Source organism: Aquarana catesbeiana, linkage group LG02, assembly GCF_042186555.1.
Source record: "Aquarana catesbeiana isolate 2022-GZ linkage group LG02, ASM4218655v1, whole genome shotgun sequence".
Lineage (NCBI taxonomy): Eukaryota > Metazoa > Chordata > Amphibia > Anura > Ranidae > Aquarana > Aquarana catesbeiana.
In genome coordinates this window covers 392,024,607-392,048,582 of record NC_133325.1, presented here as the reverse complement: position 1 = coordinate 392,048,582, position 23,976 = coordinate 392,024,607, and the positions used below count along the sequence as shown (strand labels likewise).

General features: G+C 42.8%; 1 protein-coding gene across 3 annotated transcripts in view; it reads right to left on the bottom strand.

The window, feature by feature from the left end:
• Nucleotides 1-698: 698 nt before the first annotated feature.
• Nucleotides 699-23,976, bottom strand: part of TAF15 (TATA-box binding protein associated factor 15) — a 66,822-nt gene continuing 43,544 nt past the window's right edge. For all 3 annotated transcript variants that reach the window (XM_073615216.1, XM_073615218.1, XM_073615217.1), the window contains 8 exons: nt 16,138-16,170; nt 13,880-13,986; nt 13,054-13,183; nt 12,827-12,934; nt 4,236-4,326; nt 4,064-4,149; nt 3,641-3,734; nt 699-977 (listed from right to left, as the gene is read on the bottom strand). In XM_073615216.1, coding sequence (XP_073471317.1) covers nt 938-977; nt 3,641-3,734; nt 4,064-4,149; nt 4,236-4,326; nt 12,827-12,934; nt 13,054-13,183; nt 13,880-13,986; nt 16,138-16,170 — 689 coding nt within the window. In that variant the 3' untranslated portion in view covers nt 699-937. The remainder of the gene's footprint in view (nt 978-3,640; nt 3,735-4,063; nt 4,150-4,235; nt 4,327-12,826; nt 12,935-13,053; nt 13,184-13,879; nt 13,987-16,137; nt 16,171-23,976) is intronic.

Below are 23,976 nucleotides of genomic sequence, written 5' to 3'. Positions count from 1 at the left end.
TCAAATTCCAAAATTTGAAAAACTTTGGCATCCTTGGATAAAACAGTTCCTGTCAAATTTCAATGACTCTGTCCTGTTGCCATGGTAACAGATTAAATGACTTACAGAGACACCCATTCTAAGGCTTCAAAGAGAACTAAAAAGAATAATAAACTGACGAGCAGGACAACCTTGTGGACCATACCTCTGCCTTTCTACCCTTTTTTTCTTCTCTTTCCTTTTCTCCACCTTACGATTAAAGCTCATTATCAGAATTTATTTGACCTATATACACTCTACCTGTAAACAATATATATAGTAGGTATAAATCATTTAAATACCTACAAAAGTATCTAAGGAAATGATATATATATCTTTAATTTAGGTTTACGTGAACCCAATGTTTAATATTTGAAATTTCATGATATTTACCTATATAATCCCTACTGTAAAACAATGAGCTTACTTTATAGATCCTTGTAAACTTACTTTATGTATCTTTATAATATTGTATACTCAATAAACTTCTTTTGACAAGGAAATATTCTTTCCAGGACAGAAATGCCTCACAACTAGTTCACATGAGCAGGTGCAAGATAAAAAAGTACCATGTGATGTACTGATGAACTACTTGTCACATACATACTAATAATTCCATGGCTTAAACAGCAAATTCTAAATATACTCATACTAATGCGCACAAGTAAAATTAAGCAAGCTAAAAACAAGTAAAGTTTATTGTATTACAAAAACACTTTTGGCAAGATTTCATACTCTCATTTTCAAACAGAATTTAGGGTCATAATTGTGTAAAATAATGTTCCAATAGTCTTTTAAATGGGAAAACATATCCTCACATTATAGGGTAAATATCAAACAAAAACTAAATCAAGTAATCTTTAACTTAATTCTAAGTAGAACGAGGCCCACATGTAAAGCAGAAGAGATGAATTTCAGGTTAATATGGTCTGTTGCGCTGGTCACTTCTGTAGTCATTCCTAACAAGAAGCAGAGAAGAAAATTTTATTAAATTTTTATTTTTTAAGCTACAAAAACTCCCATTGCCGTTTTAAAAGTACAATTCCATAATCATAGCTCTTTACCAATTGGCAAGTCGTCATCTTGAAAATAAAAAAAAGTGCATAAATAGCAAGTGTTGGGTGCTTTACTAACTATAAACATGATCCACATAAATAGTAAGCCAATAATAAACATGATAGACTGGATTCCAAAAGCAAGTCAGCAATGTACCACAATTATATCCTAATGCTTAACCACTTACCACCTGCTGTAAGTCATGACGTCCTTGACTTTTCAGTGGGGACATCTGAATGATGCCTGCACCTGCAGGCATCATTCTTTTCTGTCGGCGATTCTGTGCAACATAAGACTAATCATAGCGGCAGTTCCGCCACTTGATCATTCTTACAGACGGGAGGGGACAACTCTCCTCCTCTCTCTCCCCCTCACCCCGCCACTCTCCGGTGCTTCTCCAGGCTCTCCCGTGCCATCGGGGAGCCAGAGAAAGAGTCCACAACTGCCGGAGAGCATAGAGATTTTGCGTTGATGGTCACTAGTCATCTCTATAAACATCGGAGGCCCGGGTACAATGTTATGACGCCCGGGGCGATCTCGGCTGGAAAGCATCAGACCTGTCTTTTTCCAGCCTAGAGGCTATGAGGATATGTCACACACTATTCCTATTACAAGGGATGCTTACATTCCTTGTAATAGGAATAAAAGTGATATAAAAAAAAAAGTAAAAAAAAGGAAAGAACGAACGTTCTCAAGGTGCAGTGATTCAAATAATTTAAAGATAAGGTTGTATTGCACTTGCATCAAAAGACAACAGGGATCAGCATATATTGTATAGTAATCGCCGTTAGCGATCCACCTGCGTTCCAGCTGACTTGAAATATAGTATCTCAAAACACTATGTTTGAAATAAGTTATTTCTGGTCAGCTGGAGCGCTAACCAGCAATTTCTATAAAATGTATGCTTATCCCTGTCGTCTGATCTAAGTCCAATAGAACCTTATTTTTAAATAAATTATTTGAATTACTGCACCATCAGAGCATTATATCTCTATCTGGCAAAACTGGAGCTTTGAATACTCTATATACTGACTCGACGGATGACAGCAGCGGTTTGGATCCATTCCTTTGACCTCATGTACGACTTCTTGGATTTTCCCATATGCGTAATTTGACTCCCTGTAATAGGGGTCAATTAAGTCTGGTGAGTGCATTGTGTCTGCATGCAGGTGGAGAGGAACCTTTCCTATACCCACTGAGGACATTATTCACGTGTGGGATTTATACATGGGCATCACAATTTTTAATGTATTTTATTTATAAATCAAATGAGGATTTTTTCATCTTTAAAGATTGGAGAAACAGGACTTCGACCATAAATAGAGGTCTATTACTGCATTGGTGCTGTCAGTGCTTAAGAGATAGCTTCCTAACCACTTGCCACCCATATAACTTCCTTACACAGTGGCAAGTTGGCACTGCTGCACTGGATCACGTACCTAGCACATGATTTAACACTTCTGGGTCTGGGGAACGCATGCTAGCTGCCGGCGGCCCGCTCCAATTATACACAGCAGGATATCTGTAGGTACTGTGGACTCCATGTTCACTGTCACCTGCCTGTCATCCAGCACAGAGGCAGGACGTAAACAAGGCAGATTGCCGTTCTGTCAGTAGGGAAGGCATGGATCCCGTGTTCCTGCAAAGAAGGGTCATGAATCTATGCCTTCCCCTAGTAAAAGCACCTCCCACAGGACACCAAAATACTGTCTAGGATCACAGTTAACCTGATCGCCCCGATGTGTAACCCTTTTCCAGCCCATGTCATTAGTACAGTGACAGCATATATTTAGCACTGATCACTGTATTAGTGTCACTAATCCAAAAAGTGTCCGACTGTCTACTGCAATATGGCAGCCCCGCTATAAGTTGCTGATTGCCCCTATTACTAGTAAAATAAATAAAAATATCCCATAATTTGTAGATGCTATAACGTTTGCGCAAACCAGTCAATATATGCTTGTTGGGATTTTTTTTTTTTTTTACCAAAAATATGTAGTACAACACATATTGCCCTAAACTGAAGACAATTGTTTTCAATATTTTTTTTATTGGATAGGTATAGCAAAAAGTAAAAAAATATTACAAAAAAAAATAAATAATAATAATAATAATAATAATAATAATAATAATAATAATAATAATAATAATTCGGGCCCATTCACACTATTGCCTTGTGGTAATGAACGTTACTTGCCTTCGTGCAGGGGTCCCAAACTGGCAGCCCTCCAGCTGTTGTGAAAGTACAAGTCCCATGAGGCATTGCAAGGCTGACAGTTACAAGCATGACTCCCTCAGGCAGAGTCATAATGGGACTTGTAACTCCGCAAAAGCTGGAGGGTCACCAGTTTGAGACCCCTGCATTGGTGTGATGTGAGGTTACTCATTCTGAACAGCACGCTAAAGCACCTTGAGGCGATTCACTTAGTATTGTAGTGCTCTGCCAGAAGTTGCACACGCACCTTTCCTTGTATGTTTTAGTGCATTATGCAGCCCATTCAAATAAAAAGCCACAACACAATGGTGTTAGCTGTTATAGCTCTTTTGCCACAGACCGTTTACTCACCTGCCTCCCATCTTTCCTCCGTAGCCGCCTCGATCACCACCCCTTCCACGACCTCTGAATCCTCTATCACCCCCATAACCACCTCTACTGCGATCTGTATAAAATAAAGTATCACACATCAGGCAAATGCATAGGTCAGATTTAAAACAATGCAACAGTCCCTGTGCCAAGCAATCAGGTAATCAAGTGAGCCAAGCAACACACCCCGAGCCATGCTATTTTGTCTGCTCAGGTAACAGATAAAAAAGGTGGAAAATCCATATAAAGGCAACATTTATGAAATTGTGAATTTGACATAGTTGTAGCTGCAGTTTGTATCCAATTTAAGCATCATGGAGGCACTTGTGGTACTACTATAAATAAGGAGAGTACAAATTGTTACGCTATATGGTTTTATGAAAGTAAATTAGAGTGACTACTAACCTCCTCCCTGTCTGGAATCTTCTGGTCTTGGTGTACTGCACTGGTTACAGGAATCTCTTCTGGCAAAGTTAACATTACCGCAAGAGCTGTAAAAAGTCACAATACACGTTTTAGTGTTTAGAATAATGCATATAATTTATATTTTTTCTTTAAATAAAGAGGAGAGGCTTACGAATTTGGACAAGCCCAGTCACCACCTTGAGGTGGGCCACTGCCACCTCTGAAAGAGCCACGGCCCCCACCAAAGCCACCACCTCTATGACCTAGAAAGAAAAACAAACACTTTACAGCTTACTACCAAGGAAGCATGTAGAAAAGCAATAAGTAAAGTTTAACAAAAATAAAATTAGCCAGTTCAGCTCCAGAGCAAATTTCTTTGTTGCATACATGTAAAAATCCTAATTTGTGGCAATAAAATTACTTAAACCCCCCAAATATTATATATTTTCTGAAAGCAGGGGCCCTGTAGAATAAAAATAGGATTATTATAACAGCTTACCTGTAAAATCCTTTTCTTGGAATACATCATGGGACACAGAGCCACAGTAATAACTGTATGGGTTATATAGGCACCTTCAGGTGATGGACACTGGCACACCCTAAACAGGAAGTTCAATTCCCCATATAACCCCTCCCCTTACCGGGAGTACCTCAGTTTTGTAGCACAGCAATACACGTGTAACCAATAAGAAAAAAAAAAAAAAAAAAAAAAAAAAAAGAGGGGAGTGACCTCTGTGTCCCATGATGTACTCCAAGAAAAATGGATTTTTAAAATGGCTTACCTGTAAAATCCTTTTCTTGGAGTACATCACGGGACACAGAGCCACAGTAATAATGACTATGTGGGTTATACGTTTACCTTTAGGGTGATTGGACACTGGTAACCAATAGTAAGACGCTTCCTCCCATATAACCCCTCCTATACCGGAAGCACCTCAGTTTTGTAGCAAGCAATGACGATCCTAGAAAGAGGGTAGGGACCTCTGTGTCCCGTGATGTACTCCAAGAAAAGGCTTTTACAGGTAAGCTGTTTTAAAAATCCATTTTTCTTTAACATACATCACGGGACACAGAGCACCATAATAATGACTATGTGGGATGTCCTAAAGCAATGCATCTGAGGGGAGGGGGGGGGGGGGGGCGACACCCATTATCCCTAAGCCCAACGGGCCTGAGACTATAAAGCTGCCTGCAACACGCTGTGGCCAAAAACAGTCTCCCTTTGAGATCTCACATCCACCTGGTAGAACCTGGTGAACGTATGAACTGAAGACCAAGCGGCCGCTTTGCAAACCTGAGCCATAGACACCTGCTGGCGTACTGCCCATGATGCACTAATTCCTCTAGTGGCGTGTACTTTTAAACCCCAAGGTGGAACCCTGAGCTTTAATCCATACGCCTGGATAATAGTCTGACGAATCCACCTGGATATAGTTGAACTTGTGGCCAGCTGTCCTTTTTAGGACCCTCAGGCAAGACAAAAAAAAAACAGTCTTCCGAAAGGGAGCAGACATTTTCAAGTAAACTTTTAATCGCCCTCACCACATCCAGTGAGTGAAGCGACCTTTCCTCCCTAGTCTTAGGGTTTGGAAAAAAGGAAGGTAAAATAATATCCTGATTCAAATGAAATTTAGAAACTACCTTCGGTAAAAAATCCGGACGAGGGCGCATGACCATTCTGTCCTGATGAAGAATCATAAAGGGTTCTTTGCAAGAAAGGGCGGCCAATTCTGACACCCTTCTAGCCGATGTTATAGCCACCAAAAAAACGAATTTTCTGGTCAACAGGACAAAAGGAATATGCCTAATAGGTTCAAACGGTTGACTCTAAGGCTGACAGTACCAAATTTAAGTCCCAGGGACATAAAGGTGGTTTAACCGGCGGCCTCAGGTGTGTTACTCCCTTGACAAAGGTTCGCACCAAAGAATGGGATGCAATTGGTCTTTGGAAAAACGATAAGGCCGAAATCTGTCCTTTAATTGTCCCTAAAGCGAGCTGCAAGTCTACTCCTGCTTGAAGAAAGGCAAGAACTCTTCCAATCGTATACCTACGAGGGTTCCATTTCCTCTGCTCACACCAAGAAATGTACGACTTCCAGACTCTATAATAGATAGCTCTAGAAACCGACTTTCTAGCATTTATCAAGGTAGACAAGACTGAACCCATAATACCACGGTCTTTCAACAGTCTGGTCTCAATAGCCAAGCCATCAAATTCAGCAACCGTAAAGAAGGATGGAATATGGGTCCTTGACACAACAGGTCTGGATGGCATGGAAGGATCAATGGGTCCCCTACTGCCAACTTCACAATCTCCGAGTACCAGGATCTCCGAGGCCACTAGGATCACTGGTTTTTGCTTCTTCTGTATTCTGCGTAATAAGTGCAGCAGAATTTGGATCGGGGGAAAGGCATATATCAGAGAATATTGATCCCAAGGAACTACTAAACGCATCTATCCCAACAGCAAGTGGATCCTTGGTCCTGGAGACAAACCTGTCCAGTTTGGCATTGAATCTGGATGCCAGCAGATCCACATCTGGGGTCCCCCAGTATTGGCAGATCTGTAGAAAAACCTCAGGGTGCAGGGACCATTCCCCTGGCAACAATTTTTGGCGACTTAGGAAATCTGCCTGCCAATTGTCCACCCCCTGGATAAACACTGCCGAAAGGAACGGCACGTCTTTCTGCCCAAGTCACTATATGGTTTACCTCTCTGGGCTGCTCGACTCCTGGTACCTCCCTCGTGGTTGATATATGCCACCACCGTGGAGTTGTCGGACTGGACTCTGACAGGAAGACCCCGCAATCTCGATGTCCAGAATCGCAGAGCCAGACGAGCTGCCCAAATCTCCAATAGATTGATGGGCAGGGTCCTGTCTGGGACCATACTCCCTGAATAAACGCCTCCTCTAGGACTGCTCCCCAGCCGAGAAGACTGGCGTCTGTAGTTACGACTTTCCAGGCTACTGGTGGGAAAGATTTCCCACGAAGCACTAACAGCCCTGGTGGAGTGCGCTTTGACTTGAAAAGGTGGAACCTTCCTCTTCAAGCCATAAGCTTGAATAATCCCTTGCCGAATCCATTTGGCAAAAGTGCATTTCGATGCTGCCTGTCCCTTTCTAGGACCTTCAGGCAACACAAACAAAACATCTGTTCTCTGAATCTGAGCAGTCGCCTTCAAATAGATTATGACTGCTCTCACTACATCCAAAGAATGTAGTGACCTTTCTGCCGTAAAACAGGGTTCTGGAAAAAATGAAGGTAAAACAATATCCTGGTTTAGGTGAAAACCTGAAACCACCTTTGGCAGAAAGCTAGGATGAGGACGCAATACTACTCTATCTTTGTGAATGATTAAATATGGCTCTTTACAAGAATGAGCCGCCAACTCGGATACCCTTCTTGCAGAAGAAATGGCTACCAGAAAAACTAGCTTCCTTGTCAAAAGGACCAAAGGAATGTGTCGTATCGGTTCAAAAGGCTGTTTCTACAATACCGACAGAACTAAATTCAAGTCCCAAGGGTTCAGGGGTGCCCTCACCGGTGGATTAAGCCACGTTACCCCCTGTATAAAGCTTGGGACCAAAGAACGCGAAGCAATCGGACGTTGAAAAAAAATACCGATAAGGCCGAGACCTGGCCCCTGATAGTACTCAAGGCAGTTTTATCGCTAGCCCCTTTTGCAGAAAGGCAATAATTCTACCTATGACATACCCCCTACGATGCCAACCCCTGGATTCACATCAGGAAACATATGCCTACCAGGCTCTATATTAAAAGGACTCTGGAAGCTGGCTTCCTTGCATTAATCAATCAAGGTAGGCATCACTAAGCCTGAAAGCCCACGATTCTTCAGAATGTGGGTTTCAACAGCCAAACCGTTAAATTTAGCGTTTGTAAGGTAGGATGGAACACTGGTCCCTGCAATAGCAGGTCAGGACAGGGTGGTAGGGGCCATGGGGCCCCTACCACCACCTTTACTATGTCTGCATACCAAGATCTTCTGGGCCACAAGAACTATAGACTTCCTTTCCCGCTTGATCCTGCGAAGAAGTCGAGGTAGCAGCAGAATAGGAGGGAATGTATAAATCAGTGAGAACTGATCCCACGGGTCACAAGGCATCTGTTCCACATGCGAGTGGATCCCTTGTTCGACTTTGTTGTTGAACCTGGACACAAACAGATCTACATCCGGAATCCCCCATCTTTGGCATACAGCCAGGAAGATGTCTGGGTAAAGGGACCATTCCCCCGGAAACTGCTGGTGACTTAAGTAGTCTGTCTGCCAGTTCTCTACCCCTGGAATGAAGATTGCCGATATGCATGGCAAATTTTTTTCTGCCCAGATTAGGTTATAGTTTACCTCTCCCTGGGCTGCCTGACTTCTGGTGCCCCCTTGGTGATTGATATAAGTCACTGCTGTGGCATTATCGGGTTGAATCCTGACAGGAGAATTCTGCAACCTGAATGTCCAGGCCCTTAGGGCTAGACGCACTGCCCGAATCTCTAGAATGTTGATGGGCAAGGGCCTTTCGGTTCTTGACCATTTCCCCTGGACAGACGCTTCTTCCAGGACTACTCCCAAACCTGAAAGGCGGGCATCTGTTATCACCTTCCAGGTAACTGGTAAGGAGGATTTCCCCTTCTGCAGATTCTCAGCTATCTTCCACCAACTGAGGCTCTGGCGCACTTTTGGCGACAAACGCGGTGGAAAATCTAGTGCCCGAATCTTCTTGCTCCAGGCCGATAGGATACTGTTTTGCAGCAGTCTCGAATGAAACTGAGCATAGGGAACTGCTTCGAACGAAGCCACCATCTTCCCCAACAACCTCATACAAAAGGCAAATGGAAGGACCCTTCTTTGCCCTGACCCCCTCAACCAGCTCCTTTATGGTGCTAATCTTTGCCTGTAGTAAAAACACCCTCTTCTGGGCTATATCTATGACCAGACCCAAGTACTCTAATCTTCTTACTGGTTTTAAAGAAGAATGCTCTAGGTTGAGGATCCAACCTAGGTATTCCAGGTAGTTGACTGTTGTGACCATGCTTTGGTCCAAGCGGACTACCGACCGGTCTATTACGAGTAGGTCATCCAGGTATGCTATTGTTATACCTTGAGTCCTTAATCTGGCCAGAGGAAGGGCCAGAAGTTTTGTAAACACCCGGGGTGCAGTAGATAGACCAAAAAGGCAGGGCTACAAACTGAAAATGAAGTTTTTCTACTGTGAAACGCAGATCCTTGATGTCGATTGATGCCAGAAGTTCTCCTCCTTATAGGATGGAGACTACTGATCGGATTGATTCCATGCAAAAAGAGTGAATCTTCAGGAACCGGTTTAGATCTTTGAGATCTAGAATGGGTCAGACATCCCCATTTGGTTTTGGTACCGTGAAAAGGTTTGAATAAAATCCCAACCCCTGCTCTACCACAGAGATCACGATCACTTTTTGCAACAAAAGTGGGTCTAACGCTAGAAAGAGACTTTCTCTGGAGACATATGACCTGAGTGGATAGAAATTCTCGGAACTCTAGTTTATAACCTAGAGCTATTGTGGAGACCACCCATCTGTCCCGAAATTCTTCCTACCAGACCTCTGAGAAATGCAGAAGCCCCCCCCCCCCCACTCGAGCCAGCGGGGGCACCCCTTCATAAAGAGGCTTTAGTGTTCTGTCTTGTGCGTTTCCTCCCCCAGGACTTCTTTTGTCCCTGGGGTTGACCCTGAGGTTTACCTCTTGAACCTGACGGTGGAGGCTGTCGCGACTGCCTGGAGGCTGATGCCCTTGGCACTGGAGAAAGAGCCCGTTTAAATGAGGGACATTTACTCTTTAACTGGCAAAAGGGTACTTTTCCCACTTGATATTTTTTGGATATATTTGTCCAAATCCTCCCCAAACAGCTTTTTACCGCAGAAAGGAAAACCAGCCAGGAGCTTTTTGCATGGTGCTTCGGCTGACCAACTTTTCAACCGTAAGATTCTACGCATATGTACCAACCCAAGTGTAAGGCGAGAAGTTTGAAGAATAGAATCACTGATTGTGTCAACTGCAAAACACAAAGCTGCTGGCAGCTCAGCTAACTCCTGGGCCTGCTGTTCAGGGAACACCTTGAGTACCAGTTTCAAATGGTCTCAAGGACTGGCATACCCCAATTGCCGCCACTGCAGGTTGAGCCACTGAACCTGCCAAGGAGAAAATGTTTAACAGGAATTCCAATTTTTTTATCAGTTGAATCCCTAAGCATTTGCGCATTGTCAACCGAACAAGTCAAACTTTTATTCACAGAGGAAATAGCAGCGTCAATTGCTGGTATACTCCACATCTTATATAGACAGGGGCTGAAGTATTGGAAGCAATTGCAGCCCCTGATGACCCCGATCGCTCACTCTGACCAGCCTCCCTAGATCGGGATGGTGTTGCAGAGGGAGGGTCCTTAGGACGACCCCTTTATGCCCTTGATTTTTGTACCATCTCCTCTGGTCATAGTGCTAAGCACAAACACAGAGGTACTACCAAAAAAAAAAAAAAATGCACCCACTGCTGAGCAATAGTCCAGCAACTGCCACTGCCATTAAGCTCAGCCTAATGCTTAAGTAAATGTGCCTGGGAATCTGTGTCACGCACACATGCCACCCGTCCGCTCTGTGTCCCTCCTTCAGCTGTATGCACCTGAAAAAAGGTGCATTCTATAGCTATACAGCCCGCGTTGTGGACGCTGAAGCACGCCAACGTTGCCAAGCCCCGCCCACTTCCTCCGATCAGGCACTACACCCCCCCCCCAATCTATTTTAAAATAGATAGCTTTCCTGCATGAGCGGGCTCTGATCCTGACTGGATCGCATGGAGGAGGAGGGCTGGGGTGGAGGAGAGCTGCCGATGGGAACCGCTGTAATGGCGGCGGGAGCAGCACACCGCCGACTGACGGCATGCTCCCTCTGCCTGGAGTAAAGCTATCCAGGTGGGGGAGCCCGGGCCGGAGGAAGCGTGCAGCTCATTACACAGAGTGAGACTGACAAGCATGGAACAGGTACGTGCTCTCGACAGCCCCCAGTGGTGACTATAGGCATGACAACATTTACTTAAAGGGGAAAAACCCACAAGAATTAGAAAAATTCCTTAGGAATCTCCCTTACCTTATCCAGCTGCAGGGTTCTGTGGTAACAGACCCAATCTTCCCCACTCACGGTGGGCTTTGTTAAAAAACCTTTAGAGACTAAAGCCCCCTTTTTATTGGGGGGTCCACAGCCCTGGAGCTGTAAAGCACCCCAGCAGGAATATGGCTTAAAAAAAAAAAAAAAAAAAAAGAAAAAAAGAAGAAGAATACTGGAACCCGGGGTCCAGCTCTCTAAAAAGAGAAGCGTTACAGGTAAAACCTTGTTTCTTCAGACACGAGGCCCGGGTACTATTCAATTCAGCCTGGAAAAGACACTTTGAATGGATCCGGCTGCATGGCTTGCCCCAGCAAGGAATATTCGAGCGGAGCTCAGCACAGCACATCTTTACTCGTGACCAACACCTAAGACACTGGCTAAAAAACTGAGGTACTCTTGGTAAGGGGAGGGGTTATATGGGGAATTGAACTGCCTGTTTAGGGTGTGCCAGTGTCCATCACCTGAAGGTGCTTATATAACCCATACAGTTATTACTGTGGCTCTGTGTCCCGCGATGTACGAAAAAGGTGATAGCAAATTTATGTTTCATGTGATATTTGCACAACCGTTTATTAAAAAGGCAAATTTTCCAGAAAAAAAAATAAAATGAATTTTTAGTGCAAAACCACGCCATAAAAGAGGAGGTTGCAACGAGTAAATACCCCAATATCATGTTTTAAAATGGCGTGTGCCTAAGATGTTGTCAGGCGACGCTTGAAAAGGGTTTGCAGCTCATCAGTTTAGAGTTAACTAGGAGCTCTTGTGCTAAAATTATTGATCTCACTCAGACGTTAACAGCGATATGTCACACGTGTGGTGTGACCATAGTTTATATACATGTACGCACCCTAAGCATGCATTTGCACAGGTGAGGGGCAACAGGATAGAATATATATATATATATATATATATATATATATATATATATATATATATATATATATATATATATATATATATATATATATATTTTACATGATTGCTATCCACAAAGGGGTTAATAAATCCCTATGTAATAGCATTGAGCAGATGACATGTACCCTTTTTTGGAGGCATTAGGGGTCTAATAGACCTGGCTGTACTGGCCAGGAAAGTGTGTATATGAAACCAGACGTGACGTCACTTCCGGTTTCATTGTTTCGGTCTCACTGCAGTCAATCTCCTCCAGCTGGCAGATGTGTTCCCTCGCGTCGGTAAGCACGGGACAGCCCGGGAACCATGGGAGAAGGATGGGCCACCGGTGGGAGGGGTCGGCAGCTATAGGAGTTGCCACATCACTTTCAAGCTGGTCATCCACTCTACAAAACCCACACAAGCTGGTGGCTGCTACTGTACCCATCAGCTTGTGATCAAAGGTTGACTCTTTGAATGTACATAGTGCCCAAAGATCTGAACTGGTTAACATAACTTTGGCCTTCAAAGAAAGGTATGGAACCTCCCACCCCACACACCATTACAGTAACTGATTTTAAGATCTGCCCCAACGGACAGGATCAGTTAAGTTCATAAGGATATTTGATTATGGAGGCACACATACAAGGCAACTGTTAACGAAAGATATACTGATGCCACACAACAGATCTGTCCACATGGTCACAGTTTAATACTTACCACCACCACGTCTACCACCGCCACCACCGGCACTGGAACCTCCTCTCAAAAATTCAGGCCTTCGAGTAGCAAATGAAACTTTAATATTATTGCCCATAAATTCTTTTCCTGTATCACAAACATATTTAGCATGTCAATATTGGCATGTCATGTCACACTGCACAAACAAATTTAGCTGCTCTGCCTTATTACACAAGTAAAATAAAGGCCAACTCCATCTTTCTTACCATCAAACCACTCAATAGCTGCCTTGGCAGAAGGAGGATCATCAAATGATACAGTAGCTTCCCCTTTAGATTTGCCAGTTTCCTTGTCAGTGTAAAGATTAATCATTGGCTTTCCAGTCTTCTTGTTAATCTGCAAACAGATTTAATATTCACAAATACCAATATCACCTTTTACAGTGACGTACACTAACCCAGCTAAACAAACGCCCTTGTGGAAATTAATGGCTTGAATCACCTTACAGCCCTCAAGACCTCTAGCTATGATTTATCTAGTTTCTTTGGAACTGGCCACAGGGCATGGGTCTATATGGCAAGTCCTGCTACATTTGTCTGACGTTAAAGAGACATTCCAAGAAAAAGTGGAAACAAGCATTACATTAACTACCAAAGGGCAATGCAGCAAAAACAAACTGTACTGAAGTTGGAAAGTCAACTGCAACATTTAATCCACTACCAATTACATTGGAAAGGTATAGGCTCAAGGGATCACAGCCCTGGAATAAACATGCAGCAAGTGAAGTCTGAGGGCCAATTCAGACCAACATGCACAAAAATGTATGGAAAATGCATGTACATTTTTTACTCGTTTCAATGCGTGCAAACATCCATTGACATATGCGCAATGTTAGGGAGTGAATAGGACACATTAGAAATTTTTCAGATTTCCTTCTGTTGATCTGCATTTTTTAGCGCAGCTCTAAAACGCAGATCAATGCACATGGGCCCTACATTCTCTCCCTGCACTTAAACAGAATGAAATAAGGCACACTTCTATTTTCAAATTTCCTTGGAGGGCACAGAATTTTGAAAGGAAAATCATGTTTACCTTTATTATTCCTATTTGTTTGAAGTAGTCAGCCACCTGATCTGGAGACACATCCTCTCCTAGACCTTGCACAAATACTGTGTTATTGTCAGAATTGTCTTGATCGTCTGGGGGTAAAAAAGTAAATGTAAGAGGTTCTGTAGATACTACATGTAAAAAAGGATAAAAAAAAAAACTGGGCACCTCAAAAGGCATGTGTGTTCTACACCCCAAGTTCTATAAAACACCTTTTCTTACCGATGCCACCCACCTGAATAAGCCATTTTGAAAATAACTACCTTCTCAATGTTGGCATTGGCATACCCATAGACACCCACCCTACCTAAGCAATGCCCAGGCCTGGCGATGGCCAAGTGCATTGCATAATGAGCTGGAGCATTTCTGCCATCACTAGAAGTGGGAAAATCTAAACCTTCTCTAGTCTAGGTTGTGCAAAAAAAAAAAAAAAAAAAAAAAAAAAAAAAAAAAAGGGGGGGGGGGGCGCGGTTGGAGCTGGTCAGTTCGCATCCCTGAGACGGCCTGCTGATACAGGATGCCTTGCCAATCTACAGGGTGCCTGTATTTCTGTAGTCAGTTTGTTCCATGCCACCGCTAGGACATACTAGATGTTATGTGTATTGCATCTTCCGCTGTCACTCGGTACACTGCAATGCTCCCTCCAGGTTCTACGAATTTGAATGTTCGCAGCTTCTAGCAGGAATCTGTCAAAAGTCAGCACACTCAGATAGGGACTGTACCTCTGTGTGACTCACCCACTTATGTACATGCGCCCTCAATGGGCAGTCAGGAAGCAGCTGAAAGCCACACTAGGAATAGAGGGTTTTCTGATCTGTTTTCAGTTTCTCTAACAATGCACAATATGAAGCAGGCTTAGTTATCCAGCCTCCATAGCAGAAGGCACATCAAGAGTCACACAAAGGAAGGAGGCTTCCCACTGTGCAGACAGTCCCTCATCTTTGACCCCCAGCACAAGGCATGGAGTCAGTTTGTTTGAATGATTGAGGTGGAGAACAGCTGGAAGCACCTGAAGAGAGGAGCTGGCTAGCAAATGCATTAGAGAAGGGAGAGGGTCCCAGGCTGTCCAGCATACCGACGTATGTCAGGTGGTTTTGAGATATGCATTACACACAGTAATATTTTTAAACAGAAATAAATGTGATCACGGTTAATATTTTCTGTATAAAAAAAAAAAAAAAAAAAAATATAATGGATTTTTGTTGCCGTGTTCACTTTCTTTTTTTGGGAACACTAACCACTTCAATACCGGGCCAATTCTGGCACTCCTCTCCTACATGTAAAAATATTTTTTTGCTAGAAAATTACTCAGAACCCCCAAACATTATATATGTTTTTTTAGCAGACAGCCTAGGGAATAAAATGGCGGTCATTGCAACTTTTTATCTCGCACGGTATTTTTTTGTATAACGTGAAACATAATGGTACGCCGCGTGGATACCCAACATGTCATGCTTTAAGATTGCGGTACTTTAAACTTCGGTACTTAAAAATCTCCATAGGCGACGCTTTAAAATTTTACACAGGTTACCAGTTTATAGTTACAGAGTAGGTCTAGTGCTAGAATTGTTGCTCTAGCTCAAACGCACGACTTGCGTGTGTCTTCGCTTCTGAGCACGAGCTACCTTGGCCAAGGGCGTTTAAAATTTTTTTTTTTTTTTTACACACACTTATTACAATGAGTCAATATGTCAATAAGACATCTCTCCTCCAGGCAGTAAAGCATGAGATCGGAAGGGAAAAAAAAAAAAAAATTCACTGATCTAATGCCGACAGCCGCTTTGTTTACATGCAGGGTCCGGGCATGACGTCGCGCCCAGGCCTCTGACGGTCATAGAGATGACTGGTGACCATCTGGTCACCGGAAATCTCTATGGTCGTCATCCAGTGGCGTACGATTCTTTCTCCGGGCCCCCGGTGGCACGGGAGAGCCTGGAGAAGCACCGGATGCCGGCAGGAGGGGGGACATCCCCTCCCGTCGCCTATAAGAATGATCAAGCGGCGGAACTGCCGCTATGATCATTCTTATTGTGCACAGGATCGCCGCCTGCACATAATGATATCTGAATGATGCAGGCATCATTCAGATATCCCCGCACAAAGTCAAGGACGTCATATGACGGCGTGCGATATTGAAGTGGTTAAACAAAGGAAGAATGAACAAACCAACCTTTCCACCTGCTTTCAGTCAACAGCTCTAAATTCACACCTGTGGTGATTGTTTAACCCATACACCAGCTTACCTTGGTCAGGTTTGTTCCCATAATCTTTGGGGCCTGCAATGATCAGAAAGAATAGAGAGCACTAAGTAAAAGCAGTAGTACCATTTTGTTGGAATACTTTTTTTTTACATGAACCAAGAGACATGCTAACAAAATATACAAGTCAAGTAAACATCCTAGTCACCAAACATGGGAGGCTGCATTAATTACCTACCTCCTTATGAAAAATTATACTACTCTAGCTGTTCTATGTACTCATTCCAGGTCACTTAAGGTATTGAAGCCAGCAGGTCAAGAAAATCTCAGCTCACAACAGCTCAAAATAGCAAGTTTCAGGACAATGATAGTAACAAAGAGAGAGGAAAGGGGTCAGTGTGGCTGCCAGGCAAATTAGCTTTTTAAAAAGGGGAGAGGTCAGAAATGGCAGCTACTTGGTTTCCTTCCATAAAAGGGCCTTTACAAATCTCAAGCAGCCAATATACAGTGGAGGGACTCCCAGCTCTTAACCATTTCCTGTGCTTAATCAATACTTCGGTACAAAGTTTAAAGAGGCCCGGTCACCAATTTAATTGCATGTATAAGCACAGAAAAAGTATTTTAAAGCCGAAGCATATGTAAGCCCAGCATTTTATTTTTCTGATATGTGCCTGTTGAACCATGTACAGATGGTATGTGATCACCTATTATAAAAAGGTAGTGAGTGCAAAGTTACCATTGTTTTACAAGGTGGGGGTTCTCTTCTACTTTAGGAATCCCCACCGCAAGGATTAAATGCACCAAGTCTAGGGGTACTTCTAATGCAACTCTGAACTTGCAAGCTGGACTCTTCCAGAGTAGTCCATGTCCTAAAATGGCCCCTTCTTGCACATCATAGCCCTTTTCTGTTCTGAGTCTTCAGACCCTCCCCACACAAAACACTAATTAGCTGTAGAAGCAAAGTGGAATACTATAGTGTCAGTGGAGCACCAGCTGAGTCTGCTGACATCACAATGGCTGCATTCAGCTGTATTCTCAGGGCTTTTGGATATCTACACAAGGGAGGCTTTTATAGATATAATTTTATGATTAGATAGGTAAAATAAATGGGTCTGGCAATGATCTCTAAAAACAGTTCCTCGGTTATGAAAAAAAAAAAAAACACCAAGTAGCATTATGAAAGAATAACTTCAGCTTTTCGTATTGCTGTTTTTCCTGCAATCAGGTTGAGATTTTTTTTTGTTTAAAATTTGTAAATTTACTTAAATTGTTAAAATGTTTCTTGGTGCTGTTCAAAATAAAGCCTTGCATGGGCAGGTGCTTGGCCACAATACTTATGAACGCTGTCATTTAATCAAGACCATTACATGACCTAGATTTTCTTCTCTTCAAATTACTTTAAAATCAATTCGGAGATGACTGCAGGTTGCCATGGGCAAAAAAAAAAAAAATTCAATGGATATCCTGCAAACTGTACTCCACTACTACAAAAAGTCAGCTAAAAAGCCAGTATGTAAAACTGGTTAAACCCGATTAGACTTAAATGTCTGCAACTGCCATATGTTTGGTCAACAACTTGGCTGTCTGATAAGTACAATAGTAGAACCCCTCGTCTATTACAAAAATGTGCTGTACATCCTGAAAAGTTTTGGACAAGAGTCTGCATCAGAAAAACTCATGGTTTTACAGACTTCACACATCAAGAGCATGCGTCTATCCAGCACTCTGGTCTCCTGTACCAGAACAATTTTTCTATGTTCTAATGCTGGGTATCCAAGTATCACATGAGTACATCTATATGGCCACTAACACATGACCAAAGTAAGGTTACAGTCAATATACTGCAAGCAGGAATGTTTCTCACAGTTATGGTCACTTTTTTTTTTTTTTAATGGAGAACAAAAAAAAAAAAAAAACACCCCACACTTGGTTTACTTGTAAACTTTACAGGACACAGAGGACTTTATATTCCAGACTGCTGTTATGCTGCCACCGTCAGGAGAGAAAAGGCAGCACAGAAATACACCCCACCCACACAACCCATTCCAGCTAAACCTCAGTTTTGTAGCAAGCAATGGAGGAACAGGTAAGCGGGGAGGGATCTCTGTCCTGTTTATTCCAAGGATTCTACAGTTCCCCAAAAAATAAAAAATAAAAAGTCACACATCACAGGACACAACTTTATATAGCTACTTGGGACATCCCAAAGCACTGAACATGACAATGGGCAACTAGGTCAAACATGGTGGTGGGATTCCCACTACAAAAAAAGGCACCTGCAAGACCAGGCAAAACTGGCATCCGCAGAGGCATAAACATCTACCCGATAAAACTTTGTGAAGCAAAGTCCAGGCAGCCATAAATCTATTAGAAGCTTGATGCTGCATAACAAAGAAGCACTGACAGTCCAGGTGGAATGGCCCTTGACTGGCAAAGGAAGAACTGTGCCTTTGAGACCATAGAACTCTCAGGCAGAACAGGGAAGCAGCTCACCAACACCCAAAGAGTGAAACGCATTCTCCTTAGGATGCCAACAATTAGAATAATAAAAAAAAAAAAAAGTGACAACACCATTTCAGAAGACAAGTGGAACAAAGATAATATCTGTGGTAAGAAAGGCCAAGGCACAACATTACCTCATCCTGGTAAAGAACCAAGAAAGGTTCCCTGCAGGAAAGTGCAGCCAACTCAGATACCCTGCAAGCTGAAGTAATGGCAGCAAAAGACAACCTTGCATATGAAGAGCGGCAAGGTAATCGGAAAGGTTGAAGAGAAGAAGTCTGCGTAACAGACAAGAGACTAGTTAAAGTGGAATTCCAGTCAAATTATAAGCCTAAACCTACTCACTCCATTCGATCTATAAAAAAAAAAAAAAAAATTGTATACTTGCCTATTCTGAAGCCATGGCGGTTGGTCAGATGATTTGGTTTCAGCACCGGCTTTCAGTGTAGAGCTGATGCAGCAGAGACATGCTGCCCTCACAGTAAGAATATGGGTGATGTCATCACCCAGGCTCTTCAGCCATTGTTGCTGTCTCTACTATATACACTGAAGGTGGCACTGAAACTCGATCATGTGACCAGACCACAGCAGCTTTAGAATAGGCAAGCAGACTTTTTTTTACAGGGTAGATAGAATAGTCTTGAATAGGGATGGGAGTACATATAGACCTAGTTAGAATTTGACCGGAATTACACTTAAGGTACCACAGAGACAGGGTGCAGGGGCTGCACAGGCAGAACAATTTACGCGACACCATGCATTAAGGTTTTCACCAAGGAATGATATGCGATAGATCTAGGCAACAAAAAATGGTCAAGATGGGGGATTTCCTCACACCAGACTAGAGAAAAGCTATATGCACCCCACAACATACCGTCAGATGAAATTGATGAAGCTTACACAAGGTGAAAAAAAGGCTTCCAGTGTACTTGCTACACTTTGAGGTCAACTTATCTGCCTTGGGGAGGGTAAAGAATACACAACACCCCTCTCCCTCAGGGCTTGTGTTCTGCAGTCAAAGCCAGGGACCATAAAGGAGGATCAGATACCTGGTACGGACATAAACCTGTCTAGTTATTGAATCTGAATGCCAAGGGAACCACATATGGCATTCTCCATCAGACAGATCTCTGAACTCCTCTTTGTGGAAGGCTCATTCTATCAAGATTCAGCTGCTGACAGTTTAAGTCTACCTGCCAATTTTCCACTTTAGAAACGTGCATGACAAATGAAAGCCAAAATGTGAAGTTCTACCCAAGACAAGATCAGATCCACTTGTCACTCCTTTGACAGCGGATGTATGCCACAACTGTGATACTGTCACACCGAATCCTGACTGGGAGACCCCAAAAAGGTAGACATACCAGTGTGGGAAAGCCAGCCGATTTGCTAAAAGTTCCAGGGTATCAAATCAACCAAGTCTTTATTGAATGTGTTCCCTGAACCAGAACCCCCTCCCAACAGGCAAAATTCAAAGATCTTCCCATCCATCAGAAGGATGCATGAGTGGGGGGTGTCCCCCACAAGGAGATTGCCTCTGGATTCAGAGGACTAGGGAGTCCAATTCCTCTTCTAGAACTGGGACATAGGCCGTTTGCTTATAGTCTGAAGCTTGTTGCTTATGAAAGTGACTGTTCTTGGATTTAGAAGAAGTCACCTTCTGGACAGACATCCAAGGTTGGTCCAAACAAGCATTCCCCCTCAGAGGGCAGCCTCTAATTCTTGCAGGGAAGTTCTGCCAATGAGAACTTAAGTCATACTATCTGTCCCATGTGGACAAACAAGTGCCCACCTCTGAAAGCTGCTCTATGGAATCTACCAAGAAACTTAAAGTGGACCTAAAGGCAGAAGTTTTTTTTACCCTAATGCATATTATGCATTAAAATGTAAAAAGCCATCTGCAAGCAGCTCCCCCCTCAACCCCTCCCCCAATATACTTCACAGGATTGAGATCAAGCTCAGTTATGTACACAAGAGCAGTGGCTCTTCCCTCTCTGGCTTAGACAGCAGTGGGAGCCATTAGCTTCTGCACAGTGCCTTGAAAAAAAGTATTCATACCCTTGGAAATTTTCCACATTTTCTCATGTTACAACCAAAAATGTAAATTTTATTGGAATTTTATGTGAGACCAGTGATAGCAAATCTTGGCACCCCAGATTTTTTGGAACTAAATTTCCCATGATGCTCAACTAGACTGCAGAGTGCATAAGCATCATGGGAAATGTAGGTCCGAAACATCTGGGGTGCCAAGGTTGCCATCACTGTGATATACCAAACACAAAAGTGGCATATAATTGTGATGTGGAAGGAAAACTATACATGGTTTTCAAAATGTTTAACAAATATCTGAAAAGTGTGGTGTGCATTTATATTCAGCCCCCAGTCAATACTTTGTAGAACCACCTTTCAATGCAATAACAACTACAAGTCTTTGAGTAGGTCTCTACCAGCTTTGCACATCTAGGAGTGAAATTTTGGCCCATTCTTTGCAAAAAAAGCTCAAGATCTGTCAGATTGGAGGGAGCGCATCTGAACATCAATTTTCAAGTCTTGCCACAGATTCTCAATTGGATTTAGGTCTGGACTTTGACTGGGCCATTCTAAACAGATGAATATGATTTTATCTAAACCATTCCATTTTAAGGCTGGCTGTATGTTTAGGGTAGTTTTACTGCTGGAAGGTTAACCTCCGCCCCAGTCTCAAGTCTTTAGCAGACTAACAGGTTTTCTTCAAAGATTGCCCTGTATTTGACTTTACCCATCAACTGACCAGCTTCACTATCCCTGGTGAAAAGCATCCCCACAACATGATGCTGCCACCACGTTTCATGGTGGGGGGTGGTACGTTCATGGTTCTTGCCACTCTTCCATAATGGCCAGATTTGGGAAGTGCACAATGGTTCTGTGGACAGATTCTCCCATCTGAGCTGTGGATCTCTGCAGCTCCCCCAGAGTTACCATGGGCCACTAGGCTGCTTCTCCGATTAATGCTCTCCTTGCTCGGCCTGTCAGTTTAGGTGGACCGCCATGTCTTGGTAGGTTTGCAGTTGTGCCATACTCTTTCCATTTTCAGATGGATTGAACAGTGCTCCGTGAGAGTGATAGAGATATATCCATCCCAACCCAGCTTTAAACTCCTCCAAAACTTCATCCCTGACCTATCTGGTGTGTCCCTTGGCCTTCATGATGTGGTTTGAGGGCTTCACAGAACAGCAGTATTTACACAGATTAAATGCCACACAGGTAGACTAGACTACATTTACGAATTAGGTGACTTCTGAAGGCAATTGGTTCCACTAGATTTTAGTTATGGGGTATTGGCATAAAGGAAGATAAATACAAATGCACGCCACACTTTAGATATTTGTAAAAAACGTTGAACCATTAATCTTTCCACCTCACAATTATGTGCCACTTTGTGTTGATCTATCACATAAAACAGATTTACGTTTTTGTTTGCAACATGGCAAAATTAAACATTGAGTGGTATGAACACTTTTTCAAAAGGCACTGTAAATCACAGTCAGTGAGGAGGGGGTGAGGCAGGGCCAAGCCAAGCTGTGTTATGGACACTTGCTATGTGGGCACTTTTAATTTTTTTTTTTTTTTTAATAAAATCACTGCCTTTACAATGAGGATTTTGGGAAATGATCCAAGAACTGCCAGATGGCAGGATTATCTTTGATGGAATACACTCTTTACCAAATCTTTAAGGGCAGAGGAAAAACTGCCACCACAGGCTGCGTAGGGAACATTGGAAAAGATGTGGATTTTCTGGTTACTGCCAAGACCCAGTAATTTTGTAAGAGGTATCCAGAAGTGGTAAATTTCAAGTTTGTGCACACATTCAGTAGGAAATGGTCAACAGCCCACAAGTCCTTTGAGGACTTGCCTACAGAGGATTATTCATTTGACAGCTTCGGCTTTGACCATAGCAACAGCCATGGAAGAAGCCCTCCACTGACCCATTAGGGGTGTCAGAATAGGCACAAGTCATAGGGATCTTCAGACACTTGTAGCCATCACTTAAAGACAATGGCTAAAAACTGAGGCGCAGCCAAGTTGGGATTATGGCTGGGCATAGATCCCTGCCTTTATTGTCCATTCACCTAAGGGGGGCAGCATACCCAAGTAATAAAAATGAAGTCCTTCGTATCCTGTGATGTATGATTAAGGATTAGCTTCATTTTTACGTAGTGTCGCAATGCACTACATCACGATGCAGTGCAGAATGATGAACCAAATTGCTGACAAGTCAGAGGGAGGGAGCTGATGTGGCTGCTGCTAACAAGCCCTAAAATTGTCATATGGACCATGCTACTAAGCTGAGGCCTCATGAATGGCATCTAGGAAAATATGCAATAAAAGCAATAATTTACTCGCTAGCTGCAGTGTCAAGCAGCCAGTGCACCAATGGAAGGCAGGGGTATCACGCTGTCCAACATCACAGCTAGTGTTATACAACATGTAGGATGATTGGACAAAAACCTATATGTAATTTGTCCCATTTGGAATAGAATGTTGTAAAAGTGCCAATTCTTTTTTTAAGGGGAATTTCAATAGGGACTAATTCATAACCGTTTCATCAACATGCATTCCAACACACAACACTATGTTAGAATGGCACCCCAAAGAACAGCAGATGCCCCAACACACCGTTCAGTGGTGCACCATGAAAAAAAAAACAAAAAAAACAGAGGTTCAGTTTTAACTCTGTTGCCGTCCATATAGTCTATTGAAAATAAGCTGCATTAATGCAACATGTTAACGTACAAAACACCACACGCTTGTGCAGCAATGCCATCAGATGTGAATTCAGCCTAAAACTTTCAGTGCAATGAGCACAATGCTACTTTTCAACTTTTATCGCATTACACCATTTGCTTGTATTCATCCAAGGTATGCTTAAGAGAAAGTGTTAGCTTTGACCAACACCCAGTGAAGACATCCACTTTAGGGGCTACAAAGATTTAGATAAACGAATGAGAAAAACAGAACTTGTTCTGTGGCATGGCTAGACAAATTGCAGGCAGCCAACATACCCCAGAAAGTTACAGCGTTCATGTTTTGACTTTTCTGTCAATCTAAGACACTCTAAAAAGGTGCCTGCTGATAACTTAAAGATAATTGGATGTGTGTGAAAGATTGGCTTGCATGCCACCTCTGTATGTTGCGTTTTTACATCGCATCTAATATTTTGGTTATTGAACTGAAATATTGTTGGCTGTAATGGAATATCTGGCTGCCAAGACACCCTTAAAAAGTATTTAACCCTGTGAAGCACAAGGCTTAGCCAACAAAACACATGTACAGGTGAGTTTATTAAGCAGCTTAACATGCTATCTCGCACCCTGTGACAAGTATTCTGCACTTAAAAGTAAA